At 41.3% G+C, this 17,636-nt stretch overlaps 2 protein-coding genes across 4 annotated transcripts in view; one reads left to right on the top strand and one right to left on the bottom strand.

Moving 5' to 3' along the window:
* Window positions 1-5,275, bottom strand: part of LOC139453962 (cystine/glutamate transporter-like) — a 31,966-nt gene extending 26,691 nt beyond the window's left edge. The window contains exons 1-2 of one of the 3 annotated variants that reach the window (XM_071235417.1): window positions 5,144-5,275; window positions 1,005-1,163 (exon numbers count right to left, since the gene is read on the bottom strand). The gene's annotated coding sequence lies outside the window, so the exon portion shown is untranslated. Of the gene's footprint in view, window positions 1-1,004; window positions 1,164-3,254; window positions 3,281-5,143 lie in introns of those variants that run through there. The other 2 variants (XM_071235418.1, XM_071235419.1) reach the window with 2 other exon arrangements.
* On the top strand, window positions 5,088-14,988 carry LOC139453961 (2-hydroxyacylsphingosine 1-beta-galactosyltransferase-like). The gene is made up of 5 exons (XM_071235416.1): window positions 5,088-5,284; window positions 8,436-9,283; window positions 10,128-10,347; window positions 11,788-12,007; window positions 12,413-14,988. Exons 2-5 carry the CDS (start codon window positions 8,453-8,455, stop codon window positions 12,690-12,692), a joined length of 1,551 nt encoding a protein of 516 aa, XP_071091517.1. The 5' UTR covers window positions 5,088-5,284; window positions 8,436-8,452; the 3' UTR covers window positions 12,693-14,988.
* The last annotated feature ends 2,648 nt before the right edge of the window (window positions 14,989-17,636 follow it).

The following is a 17,636-nucleotide window of genomic DNA, read 5'->3' as shown; positions in this document are numbered from 1 at the left end:
TGATAAACTTTCTGGTGTGATGGTGTTTGTGGATCAGTCTGTTAATTGGGGCTGGTACAAGTCCAAATTTACTACCCGGGTACCCGACCATGGGCGGTTACAGCTTTTTTTAAAAGGGGGGGGGGGGGGGGGGTGCTCAATTAAGATCTATTTATTGTCTTTGGTGGTAATTTATACAGAAATAAAGATTTTTTTCGAAATAAAAAGGGGGGGTGCGCACACACCCCCTCTGTATCCGCCCATGCCGACACCCTAGATCTATTACCCAACCCTAGATCCATGACAAGTTGCAGTAAATCTTTAGGCTTAACATATCCTGCTATATCTGGAATTTTCTGAATCATGACAAGTTTCACTATATAAATTTATAACTTATTGTAGTTTTTTTTTATTTTTATGTGTAGGTTAGTCATGAACTGGTGTCTAAAATATGGTTTGAAAGTCAAACGGCCTTGTCAAATTTAATGCAGAGAATAGGGTAACACGACAAAGGGGGCGACATCTGCCCGCTTCCCCCTCTAAAAGTTATAGCCTATATGATGCACTGGCGCTCAATCCTTTTAATTATATATAGGCCTATTTTTGAGAGGGGATAAAGGCGGAAGTTTGATTAAACGAATCTACTTATAATAAATGAGTCCTTATTTAGGCCTAGTAGTATCACACGGAAGAGCCGGAGTTAACTTATCTGGCTATATTTTTCTTCCTCGACTTATCAATAAGCATAGATAAGAAAACTGACGCTGCAAAAGACATCCTGTACCGGCTAGATCTACCTGTAGGGCTAGAATGAGACACTTAAAGTAATAACTTTTCATTTCAATTCCAACATCACCAGCTGATCGCCGTCATCGATGACAATGTAGATAGGAGATACGATCAAACTGCCATCGGTTTAAAATAGCTGATATGTATCGATAGGGCGATAGGGATCATGTGGACATGGCGTTACTGAGTGGTTTTAGCATGGTTCTGTATAACATAATGTATTGTTAATCACTTACTGTCACCATCCCCGCCTCGAAGCATAAGTTACATGCGTCCCTCGGGCACAACCGCAAGTTCTGTCGCCCCGCTGTCAACAGCTTGTTTATCACTTCTCGGTGAACTTGCCCGGATTAGAGTTACCTCCCTTGGAAGTTACGCGTCAGAATACGCGTCAGCTAGAATAATAGAAGGAATGTAAGGAATCAAATTTATCATCCAAAACTGGTTCCAATAAGAGATAAGGTTTGGGTGAAATCAAGCGATATCTACATTGTAGATATTGTTTTTATAAATTACTGATTTTTTTCGCGTATTTCGATTTAAGAATGATATTGGATGATAAATAAAATCTCACCCTCGTGTCCTTTGATTTAAAATATATCAACATGTTGATAAAAGTGGAATAACGTCATGCTCTCCTTGTAAATGTACATACTTAATTAATGTCCCGTTTCTGTTTATCAGCATGCATGTACTAAAACCCACTGCAGATATCGTCATTTGATTAGGGCGTTGTTTCACTGCTGTCTGCGAGAGAGAGAGAGAGAGAGAGAGGGGGGGGGGGGGGGGGGGGTACCTTAAATTAATTATGATTTCGGTTGATAAAGAGAAACTAACCCAGGTGTCTTTTGATATTTCTCTTTCTTTCTTTGTTGGTTAACGCCGCACTCGGCAATATTCCAGCTATATGACGGCGGTCTGTGATCATTCGAGTCTTGATCAGACATTCATTGGGGTACGATGACATGCATCAACTAAGTCAGCGAGCCTGTACACCCGATCCTGTTAGTCGCCTCTTTCAACAAGCATGGCTTGCTGAAGATATATCCTAACCTGGATCTTCACGTGTGGTCTTTATATACCAAATATACTCACCGCCAAAAGAAACGCGAACTATAACAACATAGAGAATTGTGTACATTGAGAAGAAATGTTTCCAATGTGTACCAATTAATGACAAACTAACAATCAGTCAAGTGTTACCACAGCGTCTCTCTATGTATTCTTATCGCGATTTGCTGCACGTGATTTCCAAACTTTACACGATAATCCTCCACAAGACAATTTAAGTGGTGCATCTTGAGTCATGGATCTCTGACGTCACATTTGATGCATTCATGGGGGTCGGTTCACACAACATACCATGCAGTATGTTTGTTTGGGCATCGAACCAATTTTATTATCTCATGAATCTGAATAATTGTTCAGCCATTAACCAACATGTATGGTATTCGCGTTTCTTTTGTCGGTGAGCATGTGTCAACACCCATGCAGCAAGTCTCAGGGTCCTTGACTTTTATCGACTCGCAATCGTGTTGAAATATTTGATATCAAATTGAAAGACACAAGGGTGATCGAGATTCTCAAGTTATACCCCATGTATTGGGCTATATATACTGAACAACAAAAGTTCCTGTGACATTGAATAAGATTTAATGCAAAGTTATGTTTTTTACCAAATCTGAAACAATTTCGGTTTGCAACAGATAAAAGACTCCTGTAAGTGTTCAAATGGTTTAATTTGCCATACTGACTTCAGAAAACGCGTGATTTCATAAAAAACAAAAACAACCATGAACATGCCATGCCCAGCCTCTGTTATCAACGGGATACACCCGACTCGCCTAAAAAGATTTTGACCCGACTCGCCTAAAACTTTTGAGCGTACTACGGTCGGTTTTGGTATTTTAGAATAAGTATGTAACTATCAGAAATACATAGTAATGCATTTTATACACATAATGTACCTAAATGTTAAATATATTTTTTAGGCGAGTCGGGTCAGATTTTTTTAGGCGAGTCGGATTTTAGGCGAGTCGGGTGCAACTCTTATCAACAGTATGCATATAGAAAACAGGTCTACACCAGGAAAACATCTTTTGTAAAACAATTGTTACTTGAACCAAGTTGTATCCATAGATTCTCTATAAGCGTATCCCCAAATCATATTACCTTTATATTTACAGTATATGAATACGATTTGGGTTTAATAAATGGTGGTTAGGGAAGATATCAGGATATGAATTGTCTGAGAACTCTATAAATGTGAAAACATGCCTTTTCGAGCAGTAATGAAATGGTCTCACTGGCTTTGAATCAAATTAACACTGACGTAAATATGACACCTATAAATACTTGAAATTGTGAAATTACTGACACCTCGATGGCTTCGTTATCTGGGTTATATAACCTGCCCTTAACTACAAAGAAATTCAAAGGGGTCATTCTTCGCCGTACCTACAATCTTACAATGACTTGTGACTTACCTGTTAATATTTAGGCTCCAGCCACCTATTTTCCCGAGAGGATCTGACTGAACGATCTCGGAGACAACTGCCTATTCATTACTGTGTTCCGGCTCACGAACACCGCCCGCCACCCCCCCCCCCCCCCCTCCCAAACAATATAACGGAACAATGCACACCTGAATAAACCATTATAGATTATAGGCGTTCTTGGAAAACCGGATGTCAGATTATAACTGACAACAACAAGTAATAGAAAACAGGTGTATGTGTATGCTACTTGTATATGATATGATACAGTCCTATGTATAACTAGAAGCAGTTTTGTCACTGATGCGTCAAATTTGGAAATGTCTTCCACATGTCTTCCAAAATATATTTTGTGAGCTTTGAATGTTGTAACATTTATCAAACAACTTTGAAATCTTGGTAGAAAGAGCATGCTCGGTTGTGTCTCAAAACATTGAGCGACTGGCCTTGACTGCTGTTCGACGCACAAGGAAGTCGACAATTGGAACGTTGAAGACATCTCTCGTCATACACGTACAGTCACACGGAGAGTGTTTTTTACCACTCTGAATGAATCTTTATGCACAGATCTAAATATGAAACAGATGAGGCGGTCTCACTCGTCTCTTTTCTAGTTCATGTGGGTAAATCAGTGGAAATGAATTGGCTATTTGATGGTTAATTATTGGTGGTTATAATTTATTGAACGATAACCATTATATATATGTGCCATACATTTTAATTACTGCTGCACCATATGTCCGGAGATATCCATTGTCCTACATCAATAGCAGCCACGTGGAACACATGTCTACACACATGCACCATTCAGAGCTTAAATCATGAATGTAAGCTGAATTAAATCCATTTCACTATGATATCAATCAATTAGTCTGAACCGGCTGACAACAAGATCACAACCAAATTGGTCGTTATTACAGAGCATTCAGCCATTACAGAAAGTATGCAATGCTAATATGGTATAACCGATGCGTCCAGTAGTTTAGTTCAAACTAATTTAATTATTTGATTTACACTCCCTCTCTCACGTGTCATCTGCTTGTCGACCGCCTCCGTGGTCTAGTGGTTGAGCATCCACCCGGAGAGCGGAAGGTCTAGGGTTCGATTCCCAGCCGCGTCATACCAATAGACGTTAAAAGGTGATATTTGTTGTTACCCTGCCTGACGCTCACCTCACTTCATTTTTTTGCTTGTTTCCAATTTGTACCCTGACCCGTGAAGATCAAGGGTAGAATAGGTGTTCAGCAACCCATACTTGCCGTAAGAGGCGACTAACGGTATCGGGTGGTAAGGCTCGCTGACTTGGTTGATGCATGTCATCGTATCCCTATTGCGTGGGTCGATGCTCACGATGTCAATCACTGGATTGTCTGGTCCAGACTCGATTATCATCTTTCAACTAATTCCAGTTATGGTCGATGGAGTGATCGAGTACGGTTTCAAGCCGCTGTTCTCACTATTCCAGCAATATCATAGCCAGATATTGGCTTACACATTGTTCCCATGCAGGAAACAAACCCGGTCCTTCTATATGACGAGCAAACGCTTTAACAATAAGGCTACCCCACCGCCCATATCCGGGTGAATTAAACCCTCACATATGTTGCTGACCAAACACTATATCAGTGTTGTTAAATTATAACTCAAAGTGATATAAATTAATAAAAATAATACCAACCGGATAAAATATTATGACACAACCATGTGCGGGTTGGTATGGATCGAGGCCCCACGTGTTCGGAAAGTAAACATATATGACCCCGACCACCCGACTGCCTTATAAGGAAATCATAAGTGTTGGTCCGGCGTGAGCAGAGTGTGTACGTGTCATAGATATATAGTGTGCAGTGACTCCAAGAATACAGTTTAGATTCTCCTACCTTGTTTAGACGTACAGTTCCGCGGCTTGTATATATAAACCTACTGAGGTGACCCACTCTAGTGTGCACTGACTGAGGACGCTCGATCGGTCTTGACTGACGAGTGCACAACGCGGAAGTAGAGTGTGAGCTGCGTGAAAGGTAATCTCTCGTAAAACAACACATGCTGTTTGTGTTAATACAACCACTCCTACAGATATAACCTGTAGCCATTCTCGGAAATAATAATGATTGATCTTTGTACGAGGAAACCATCTGCGTTAGGCGGATGTTGAGCGTTGTCAAACGGGTTGCTGTAGTGTTGGTGTCGCAGGTCAGGGTACATATCGACCCAGGGTGACTCACTCAATATCGGTTGGACACTACATCGTGTAGTATATCTTATATATCTGATTATAGACGTGATTGAATTTGTATTGCCTTTTTTATGAATGGACCACAAACCCGGACGTTGCGAGGCACATACATATCTATGAGACAAGTGCCTTCTTTATGTTCAATTCATGGTCAACTCGTGTCCTTCCGGGACATGCCGAATCCAGGTTACGGAAAGGGGCGAGTGGTGACGAATGCTCTTGTAAACATTTGATTGTGGAAGCTTGCGAATCGATGCGTAGGTCTATATTAAATACGTGGAAGATGTAATGTCCGTATTGTTTACAGTAAAATATGTATTTCGCAATGTGACCTTCTCTTACAAGGAAATCGACCCCTGAAGATCCGGGGTAGAACAGGTGGTCAGCAAGCCATGCTTGTCTCCACCGTGAAGATCCGGGGTAGAACAGGTGGTCAGCAACCCATGCTTGTCTCCACCGTGAAGATCCGGGGTAGAACAGGTGTTCAGCAACCCATGCTTGTCTCCACCGTGAAGATCCGGGGTAGAACAGGTGTTCAGCAAGCCATGCTTGTCTCCACCGTGAAGATCCAGGGTAGAACAGGTGTTCAGCAAGCCATGCTTGTCTCCACCGTGAAGATCCGGGGTAGAACAGGTGTTCAGCAACCCATGCTTGTCTCCACCGTGAAGATCCGGGGTAGAACAGGTGTTCAGCAAGCCATGCTTGTCTCCACCGTGAAGATCCGGGGTAGAACAGGTGTTCAGCAAGCCATGCTTGTCTCCACCGTGAAGATCCGGGGTAGAACAGGTGTTCAGCAACCCATGCTTGTCGTAAGAGGCGACTAACGGGATTGGCTGGTCAGGCTCGCTGACTTGGTTGATGCATGTCATCGATCCCAATAACGTGGATCGATGCTCATGATGTCAATCACTGGATTGTCTGTTCCAGACTCGATTATTTACAGACCGCCGTTATATAGCTGGAATATTACTAGGTGTGGCGTTAAACAACATACCAACCAACCAGCCTAGTGGTAGAGCGTCCGCCCGGAGAGAGAAAGGTCCGCGTTCAATCTCATTAAAATCGGATGTTAGTTCTCGCTACGGCTAAACAAAGATCTGAGGATATCCCATAAGGGGTCACGTCAGAACGACCTTTCATCCGACCAATCAAAGCGTCGCTTACCAGATCATGAAAGTGACAGTCGGAATGTGATTTCTGATCATGCAGCCTCGAAAACTTTAAAACGGGGTATTCCGAACGATAGTTACGGGCTTAACAACTGAATCTTTACAATCTAGACCCTATATTAGCCATTCGAGAATGTTCTTTCGTTCAGGTTTCAAATTTTTAAGAGAGAATTTGTCAAAATATGTTTCGAAGCGTAATCGCAGATTTGCAATTAGTGCCGTAAAGCACGAGAAAGCTGCCATCTGATTGGCTAATGTCGACTTCTTGTCAGTTATTCCATTGGTCGGTCAGAGTTCGTGAAAGGTCGGTTTGGCGTGACCGGTAATGGGATGTCCTCAGATCTTTGTTTAGCGGCACCGAGAACTGAGATCTGAGTTCAATTTAAGGGGTTAGAACAAGGACTGGTCGGCTCGGGGTCAGTACACTGTGTTTGAGTGGGGTATCCATGTTAAACTGCGGCATGGTATCTCCGTGGGCTAGCACTTTTAAACCGGCATTAGTCCGGACTAGTACAACACACACACACACACACACACACACACACACACACACACACACACCTATACGTAGCTATATCAGTGCAGTAATCTTGGAAGCTACGCTAAACCCCATTTCACCTCACCTCACCTGCGTTTTTAGTGTTTCGTCCTTGTGAGATGGCGTGAAAATGTCTCCCACTTATGCCCATCAAGTGTGTTTGTGATTTGGTAATTTCAGCTGTTTATGTCACTTATGAGAATATCAAGTTTGTCAGATTACTCTGTTCGCCAAGAAGTGAATAGGACAAGAGGGTAATGTGGGTGGTAATCGCTAGGCTCACATTGCAGCTTGGATTGTATACCCCACATGGAGCTGAGAATGAAAATCGAGCGCACATTGACCCGGGAAATACATTGCATACATTGCGTGTGGCGTTCCACAAGCGGTCTATAAAGAATCGAGCCTGGACCGGAAAATCCTGTGATTGACGTCAAGACCATATCGATCTAGGCAACTGTTATACGATCACTTGCATCGATCATCCCGTTAGTCGCCTCTTACTGAAAACCATTGTGGCAAAGAGATTTGAAAGTAGAAGTGTTATTACACTCAAGTGGAAGATTGATTTAATATTTTCATATCATTTAAGCATTTCACCAATTGACATTGATTTTTTATCTATAGGCACACATGTATTTTTATACAATCCAAAATGCAACATACGTATTTACATATACTTTTAACCGTGATGAAACGAAATGTACGCGGCGCCGTTCTACTATTTATTCCTGATTCTACGATATCAATTATTCATTTATTGATATCACAAAGTTGATGTTTGATATGACAAATTCTAATTTATATTCTGGAATAATTATTGATAACATAAGATAATTGTGAATATAAAAAATACGAAACTTGGATATCATAAAAATGATTTGTGACATCCAAACGTTTTAACTATTTTTTTCAATATCAATCCAATTTAGTTATCAATAAATACATTTTTAGATGTCCAATAATCGAATTTGGGATATCAATAATTATTCGATTTTTTATTTGATAAAACTGTATACAGTGAATTTTAGAGAAAGAAATCTAAATTATTTTGAATTTATTTTATCTACATAGGTTATATTGGCATCTAAAATACAATCTATAATATCTATAAAAACATTCATTAATATCTAAAATCGGATTTGTGATATCAATTAATGAATTATTAATATAAGAAAATAGGGAATAAATATTAAAACGGCGCCACATAGATATGTACTTTTTTTCAGGCAGAAGAACCTGCATCATGCTGCAAACTAGCCTCATCCTCATCCTCCTGTCTCCGATCTGCCTGCACGGAGCTAACATTCTCATGTTCCCTGGCCCCTTCAGCCATTTTGGGGTCATGTCTCACATTGCTCAGGAGCTGAGCAAAGAAGGTCACAAGATTACATTTATTGCATCAAAAGGCCAGTGGGTGAAAAAAGCAGACCATTTCGATCTGTGGACGTACGGTAGTGAATATTCCGATTATGAAAAGGCGATGGAAGATTTTTTTGCGGACACTCTGGCAGGAAAGAGTCAGTATGACAGTGATAAGATGGCCCGCGGACAAGCGGCTGTTGAAAAGATGATCAGTGAATTTTTCGAATCTGTACCCAGATTTCGAGCCGCGGCAGCGAAAGAGAAATTCGACCTGGCGGTGGTGGATGGTTTTATTGTTCACGGTATGCATTTGATAAAGTCTCTAAATATCCCATTAATTGTATTCGCATGCGGAGCATTTGACGCCGTTCAACATGGCCGGCTGTCACAGACACCGTCCCCGTTGGCGTATGTACCTGTTGGTTTCACACCTTTACAGATGACGGATAGGATGTCCTTCCTGGACCGGTTGACCAATACTGGGATGTACTTCATCACTCAGCTCGCACTTAAGTACTACTTTTCAAACATAAATGGTTACGTCAAGACCTATTTACCGGATGTGCAGCATCTGTCGTATGAAGACGTTATGGCGGACGCGGAGTTGTGGTTGGCAAATACTGACTTCACCCTGGAGTTCCCGCGACCTCTAACCCCAAACGTTGTGTATGTGGGCGGTTTAACCACGAAGGACCCAAAGCCTCTGCCGAAGGTAATTATATTATGTTTGTTTGTTGTTTTACGCCGCACCCAGCAATATTCCAGCTATATGACGGCGGTCTGTAAATAATCGAGTCTGGATCAGACAATCCAGTGATTGATATCATGAGCATCGATCCACGTGATTGGGATCGATGACATGCATCAAACCAAGTCAGCGAGCCTGACCAGCCGATCCCGTTAGTCGCCTCTTACGACAAGCATGGGTTGCTGAAGACCAATTCTACCCCGTGTCTTCACGGGTGTAATTTATTATAACATGGTGGGCCTGTTTTTTAATGTTTTAGTCTTCAAGACCATAAAAAACCATACTTTAGTCTTTGTTTTTCGTTTGTTTGTTATTTAACGCCGCACTCTGCAATATTACAGCTATTTGACGGAAGTCTTTAAATAATCGTCATGAGCATCGATCTAAGCTCGTCCATGCCCGGGGAAAATTTACTGCTCAATACCACACCACGACACATACAAATTGGCGTCAATAGGCTAAAGTGTTAATAATCGAACATATACCGGTAATAAATATCTCTTTTTCCATCCTCGAATATCCAGTATATTACATCCTCATTCTTTTACGATAAATAACCCAGACTCATTCCTTGCCGTGGCTTTCTTTAGTTCTAACACCGATTAGTGGGCACGATTCTAAAAATAACCACCCAATCAAATAACTCGAATGGGCTAGAGACTTTCTGTGCTAAGTCACTGATTCGGTTTCGAAACGTAGTTATGACGACGAATAGGTCCAGGGCAGTTATTGTTATCATAATACCCCGGATAACCGAGGATGACTATTCTAGCTCTGTCATGACGTGTGTTTTCCTGCCTTCTGCTAGGATCTGGAGAGTTTCGTCGCAGGATCTGGAGACGCTGGCGTCATCGTCTTCAGCCTCGGCACCACCGTCAAGGATCTAGAAGCAGCAACTGCTCAGGCCTTTGTTGACGCCTTTAAGTCTATACCACAGCGCGTTATCTGGCGTTACGGGGGGAACAATTTCCCCACAGTGTCGGACAACGTCAGGATCATGAAGTGGATACCACAGAATGATCTACTTGGTAAGTTCTAACACGAGGCAACACCTAACCTCAAGCTTTGGGTACAGCTAAGTTAAGGCAAAGGTTTATCTGGCGAGAGTGAATGACCCCAATCCCATATGATGAAGGGGCACCTAGAACTGGAACACCTCTCTTCCCCTCGCAGTTCACAGGGGCCAATTCGTCCCCGGATTTCCCACGGAATGGTTCAAGAAGTCGAAAGGATGTATTTCTCTTTTCCTTCTGTAGATGTGAAGATGGTAACAGTGTGTATAATCATAGTTTTCGATTAAGGTTACACACAACCAAATGTTTTCCCATAGACTTCTATAGTAACGTTATATTTTTTTTAAATAACTAAGCATTCAGCAGCTATTACCTTTACGTGTATGCACAGTTTGGCCTTAGAGCAGCAATAAAAAAATAAAAAAATGACTAGCTCAGCTAGCTCTTTAGTACCGGAAGCTAAACACACCACCCCCAGATTCGCACCAAATGTCAATTACTTCAAAATAGCTGTGGTCACATTCAGAATAAGTCATCATGTTGAAAAAGACAGTACTAAATATAGAAAAACATGGTCAGTTTTAATAACTGGATGGATGTACATTTGAAAGACATAAAAATCGTACAGAATATCCTCCAATCACAGCCTGCAGATATCTCTCGGTCTGCACTGAAGGCTCCCTACGAAAACCACACTGTCCAAACTGGTTCTGATTTGGTGTAGTAGAACCTTACGAGCTTTCATGTTCTGGGTTCTGCCCCTCACGTCTGTTCATCGGCACGACAAGTTCCAAAGGATGTCGGTTATTTGAGAAATAAACGACGAGTGGGAGTTGTTTATCTTACAATAAAAACACTGCAGGAAGAAGCCCCTCATGGTTTATTCTCCCTGCAGTGTTTTATTGTCCGACCACGAGTCGTTTATTGCTTATATGAGATATCAACATTATTTACAGCCTCTTTGAGGATGATGTTAAAATGTACAAGCTTTAAAAATAGTTGCCCGTATTTAAATAATGATGACTCCATCAATAGAATCCAATCCGGCAATGTCGGACAAATCCATTTTATCCTCACAAAAATCTCGTCCATTAGCTGTACCTGTTCTCTTTGTCATATCATCCCGCTTTGGGATCATTCGTCCATCGCAATATCTGCTTTGCCCAGCAACTCACTAGACACACGCCTCTAAAAGATAACGTCGTCCAATATACCACGTCATTAAGTTGCGAACGCATGTTCGAATTTCCAGAAACAACGTCACGATACAACAATGTTTTATCGTGAAACAAACCACACTTCGTTCTTCATTGTTCTTTGCGATTTATTGCTTAGCTATCTTATGTAAAGTGTTATATAGAGAACCTCAAGTGAGGTTATTTAACCTCGTATTGTATTTGAACACTTAAATTAGTTCTAAGCATCATGTTATACGTTTATGCCCTTTCCTGACAGGTCACCCAAAAGTCCGATTGTTCTTGAACCACGGTGGCATCAGCGGAGTTATGGAGGCGATATACAATGGTGTTCCCATGGTGAACATTCCGATATTCGGCGACCAGTTCGACGTCGTTGCTAGGATCGTTGCTAAGGGCATGGGTGTGAAAATTGATGTCACGAATATCACAAAATCGAACCTTTTGTCCTCTGTACAGCAGGTGCTTGGCGATGGGAGGTAAGTGTGTGTGTGTGTGTGTGTGTGTGTGTGTGTGTGTGTGTGTGTGTGTGTGTCTCGAAATATTCCAGTTGTATGATGGCGGCCTGTGAATACAGTAATATTGGATCAGACAATCCAGTGGTCGATATAATGAGCATATGGACCTGCCGGCGGGGTTCGATGACACACTATCAACCACATGATCCAATAAACCGCCTCTTCTTTCCCTGAAATTATATTAAAGATAATAAGTGCTGTCGTACCTCATAATCCTCAGCGATCCTTATCACGTAGTCACATACATTTTAACTGATATGTCAGATTATATGAAATTGTGAAAAAGATGTCGGCCATAATAAAGTCACCTCACAATCCCTAGCGACCTGTATCACTCAGTCACATATCTTTTAACTGATATTTCAGATTTTATGAAACTTCGAAAAAGATGTCGGCCATAATGAAGTCACGTGACCAGCATCCCATGAGGAGAGCTGTCCACTGGATCAACCATATCATCGACCACGGCGGGCAGCATCTGCGTCCGGCGTCCCGGGAGCTGAACGTCATCCAGTATTTCCTCCTTGATGTTGCTGCGTGTGTTGTTGGTGTCGTCGTTCTGTTCCTGTGGATACTGAAATGGTTATGTTGCTGTTGCCTGCGACGCTGTTGTAAAACGAAAAGTAGTAAATCAAAATTAGAATAGAATTTAGGAATTTATTGTTGCGTACTTAACGAAACAGTGTTAGTATGGAAACCCGGCATCGCCATGATAACCTCAAGGGAACAATAATCTGTAGCACTGTGAAACGAATAGGAGTGTGTGCTGCAATATGATCAGTTAAAGACCGCAACCCCAAAATGTACAGTAGTTTGTACTTTACTAAGAAAGTGTTACATTTGTTACATTTGACCACTTTCTAAAGTGCATTCATTTTGTGTGTTCATAGCTTTCGGCCATTGGAGCTGTGGCAATTTACACATGTCAGAGGGGTACACAAAGTACGCGATCTAGACTACCAGTTGTCGGACTTTCATTTTTATGGAAGCCTCAGTGGCTGAGTGGGTTAGATCGCTGACTTTGTTTGCTGGCGATTAGGTGCCTCACTCTGGCAAGTGTGTTTCCATCCCGGATGGGACTCAACACCCGGGTTAAAAAATGGGTACAAAAATTGTACTTTACTGAGAAAATGTTATCCCAAATATATCATTTGTTACATTTGACCACTTTCTAAAAGGCATTGTGTATTCACAGTGATTTAATGGGATTCGAAGCTCGGAAATCTGAACTATTCACAGCGCATAAATAATTTTCCTGTGATCACCATTTTCTTTCTTCAATCCCAAACTTGAAGAACGTGCCATTCGGCTTGTCGACATTGATATACTACGCAAATGAAATATTAGGTGTGATCGATATTTATCAGAAGAACTTCGATTTGGTTGTGACTGGACGTATATGTCTTCGGATCCCAATTGAGTCCATGCTCTGTAATGCTCATGATTTTAGTTGCTGGATTGTCTGATCCAGATTCGATTATTTACAAACCACCGTCGTATCTGGCTGGAATAGTTCCCACCGCGGCGTCAACAACAAACAACCAGGGCCCCGTTCCACAAAACGATCTTAGCGCTAAGGCGATCGTAACTTCTATACTTAACATAGACTTACGACGATCGTATAGCACCCAGGGCCCCGTTCCACAAACCGATCTTAGCGCTAAGGCGATCGTAACTTCTATACGTAACATAGACTTACGACGATCGTATAGCACCCAGGGCCCCGTTCCACAAACCGATCTTAGCGCTAAGGCGATCGTAACTTTTATAACTTCGTCGTTGTACAAAACAGGGCGGTCGGGTAGCCTAGTGGTTTAAGCGTTCGCTCGTCACGCCGAAGACGCGGGTTCGATTCCCGACATGGGTACAATGTGTGAAGCCCATTTTTGGTGTCCCCCGCCGTGATATTGCTGGAATATTGCTAAAAGCGGCGTAAAACCGTGCTCACTCACTCACTCACACGTTGTACAAAACAACCTTAGCGCTACGACTTCGAAAGGTATGGTATTGCAGTTACGATCCAATTAGCCCTAAGATCACTTTGTACAACGGCACCCTGAGCCCCGTCACATACAACTATTTTATCGCTATGGTGAGCGTAATTTCTATAACTTTACATAGACTTACGGCGATCGTAGCACTATGATCGTTTTGTGGAACGGGACCGAGGGCCCCGTTACACAAAGCGGTCGTAGCGCTATGGCAGTCGTAAGTCTATACTAAAGTATGGGAGTTACGATGATCTTAGTGCTCCGATCGCTCTGTGGAACGGAACCCAGGCGAATATTGTTATCACAGAAACAAGTTACGTCACCCATTTTAATATATACTTCAGTGTGAAAGGCTGAGTCTTCTTAAGCTGAGAAAAATGATATTTTCATTGCAGTGAACATGACACTTGGACGGAACAATTGTCATTCAAGAGCTACCTCCCCGCAAATAGTCTTCCTTTATCTGTCCAGCCCGTACACAAACTGTTGACTTTTTACGTTTGTTTTACATTGACAAGGCAACATAGTGACAGATAGTTATTGTTGGAGTTAGTGACGCTTCGTACTGTTTGCTATTTTCGTTATAAACTGTTCATTTCACAAATTTTGTTTCTTGACCAGTGTGTATTCCTTTACTTCCAACAGCGGTCTCGTAGCTCTTTAAAACTATTTTTGTAAGGTTCACTTTGTATATAATCATATCCAAATGTATGCTAAAGAATTGTAGTAATTTCAAATATTTTTTATAACGTTTGTTTATATTTTTAAGATTTTACAAATTCGGAACTACTTCTTAACTCGCAATTACAAGCGGTGGTGAAATGTCCCTGCGTGTTAGGTAGGGAGAATTTATGTTTCAAGGTTTTACATTTGAAATGAATAATAGTAATTTTCTACTACACAAAAAGTACATGTATATAATAAATAACATATTCCATGTGTCTCGTGAAATATCCTTTCCACCGTCACTCGATGAACACGTTATTTCACTCGAAACATGAAAAATCCTTTGAGTATCATGACGTCATCATGTCATTCTGATGATGTGAGTTCATGTCGACAGGGAGAGCTTCAGACAATGACTGATAACCCTTGTGTTTTACAATGTCTTTTAAGAGTATGTGATTTCAGATTTGCTGGTTTTATTGCGTATTCGATGCTCGGAAATTAAAACTTCTGACGAAGGCCGTCGGTTCAAAATGGAAATTCCGGGCATTGACTACTCAATAAAACACATGTTTCGTTAATCCAGACACTTGTTAATCCGGAAGGTTGTACCGATAACAGTACAACCCTGTTTAATCAGTATTTCATAATCATAATAATAATAATAATAATAATGATTGTGTTTGTGGAAGCTTTAACGGATGTATTCCGCATACAAATATCCACTATTTATTAAGCTATACCTCAAGGTGCGGGATCTGTTTCTGATGAAGTTTATTTTTCTATGTTCTATGACGGGGTAAACAGATCGCGTCCATTTTTCCTTTTTGTAATGTTTGTCTTTGTCAGGTCCCATGAGAGTTATTGAATAAGATATCATTGTGCTGGCCCTGTGTATCATTTGTATACACACAAACAATGAACACATCAGGGCGCATCATTAACTGAGTATTTTTGTCTACATGTCATGTGATTTTGGAAAGTGTTTTTTCATTTTTATTTAGAATTTATTACACATTACGCTGTAAAATAAAAAAAGACTTTTCGAGTGGATGTCCGAATTTTTTTTCTTATAGACAGAAACGCGCAGGTCATAGAAAACAAAACTATGCAAATTTGATCTATATATAGATTGTTTGTTTGCGGCCGGGGCGTTTCAGACGTGGCGGTGAAGGGTCTGCTTCTGTTTTTGCAGGTACTACGTTTATAACGAATACGCTTATGACGAACCTATTTATCACCCCCGGCCATTGGTTGTTTAAATGCTGTATGTATGCTTATAACGAACTACGGTTATTACTAACTAAAATTAGTGGTCCCTTTGAGTTCGTTTGCACACAGATATCTAGTTCACATGCACGTCGCTGTATAAATGCAATAATCTTGAACGCACCTTCTCGAGGCAAGGGAGTTAACTGACTATAAAAGTCCAGTTTCCACCCTTGCTTAACTAGGCTGGTATTATGGAGTTACATTTTGGCTGGACTAACGAGTCTATGCATAGTCCAATCACAATCACGCAACAAAATCGAAATCCGGTTCGTAAACTGGCATGCAGATTTCGGATCACTGCAGTATTTACAAAGCATGTGCACTGCCAACTCGGTGTCAACAGACATTTTCCAAATTTTTCCATGTTTTTAATCAAGGTGCTCACGTGATTTGATGCACTTCGCGATGTAAGACCCGTTTTATCACAATACAGATCTTGATTATCGATCAGATCGTCTTGACCGGGCGCCGCCATTTTGTTTGAAGCAAATGCAAGTGATACGAGAGGAAGAATCTGATTGGTTCAGAGGAGAAGCATAGAAGGGACATAACTCGTAATATTCACTGATGGCGCTACGGTCGAGCCCAGGAATTACAGCTTAGTTCGGCAAGGGTGGAAACTGGACTTTCACTTATCTCTCTTGCCTCGGGAAGATGTCTTGAACGTGACGTTACACCCCTTTTCACCTTACCTGACTAGTGACCGATTTCCTGTCATAGTGCAGATGTTGAAGAACATATTTACATGTATAATGTCATGGCTTATCTTTCACAACTTGGAAATCCTTGTGAGATAAATTGAAATATAAGCGACAAAACCCTTTCCATATTCAATAGAATCTCTGCCAAAAGCTGAATCGACCGTAAGTTTACGACTATATTACGAGAATGTGTTTACAATATAAATCACTATCAAATAGTGATGATACCAAGTGTTCGCGAAAAGAAGAGCATATCCTGCCCCATCGCTGGCACTCCTCGCAAACACCTGCAAGGCAAGTCAATTATTCACCCGAAAGAGCACGGGAACATATGGTACATCATCTTTGTCACTGATGCGTCAAATTTGGAATTGTCCTCCACACGTTGACCATAAAACTTCCTGAAAGTTTTACCCAGGCTATTAATGCTGTAATGTTGAATAGTGTAAGAAATACAGACACAAAGGTTTAGCCTGATGCCGTTCACCAGCGTATCAACCACCCGGTTATTTCCATGAGGCAGATTGGTACACTTCTACCCTCACGAAGTTAGGATTGTCAAAATATTTAACAAATACTCATACGTTCATTGTAACAATGCCTACACACACTAAACGTAGCCAGCGTGGACGTCTTTCATGTAACCATGAACAACCACCACTACCTCCAGACTACAATATTTGATAATAAATAAATAAACGTTATCTTCAGTCATAATCTTTAGACGAAAGACGTGCTTAAACAATTCCAAGTCCACAATTTACCACAAAGCTATTACGTTACGTGACATGAAATGTATTAATACCGCATTGGTACCTTTTCGGTTTTCGTCTATTCCGAAATGACACACACGGAGAAGACCTCGCTATGCCCGGTCTTGGTCACTGCTAGGGCGTTTGCCTTTGAACCTGACAATGTAATTCTTGTTCCCGTCTCTACACAGCCGGCCGATTGTTCTCT

The sequence above is a fragment of the Haliotis cracherodii genome, unplaced genomic scaffold, assembly GCF_022045235.1.
Source record: "Haliotis cracherodii isolate W230 unplaced genomic scaffold, xgHalCrac1.p SCAF_10, whole genome shotgun sequence".
NCBI lineage: Eukaryota > Metazoa > Mollusca > Gastropoda > Lepetellida > Haliotidae > Haliotis > Haliotis cracherodii.
The sequence above is the reverse complement of the archived record's forward strand: the minus strand, read 5'-3'. Positions and strand labels throughout refer to the sequence as shown.

Bases quoted from the DNA above. Each gene is read 5' to 3' on its own strand.
- LOC139453961 (XM_071235416.1), top strand. From the start codon at position 8,453: ATGCTGCAAACTAGCCTCATCCTCATCCTCCTGTCTCCGATCTGCCTG. The intron at 9,284-10,127 runs GTAATTATATTA...GCCTTCTGCTAG, and splicing joins ACCCAAAGCCTCTGCCGAAG to GATCTGGAGAGTTTCGTCGC. The intron at 12,008-12,412 runs GTAAGTGTGTGT...CTGATATTTCAG, and splicing joins CAGGTGCTTGGCGATGGGAG to ATTTTATGAAACTTCGAAAA.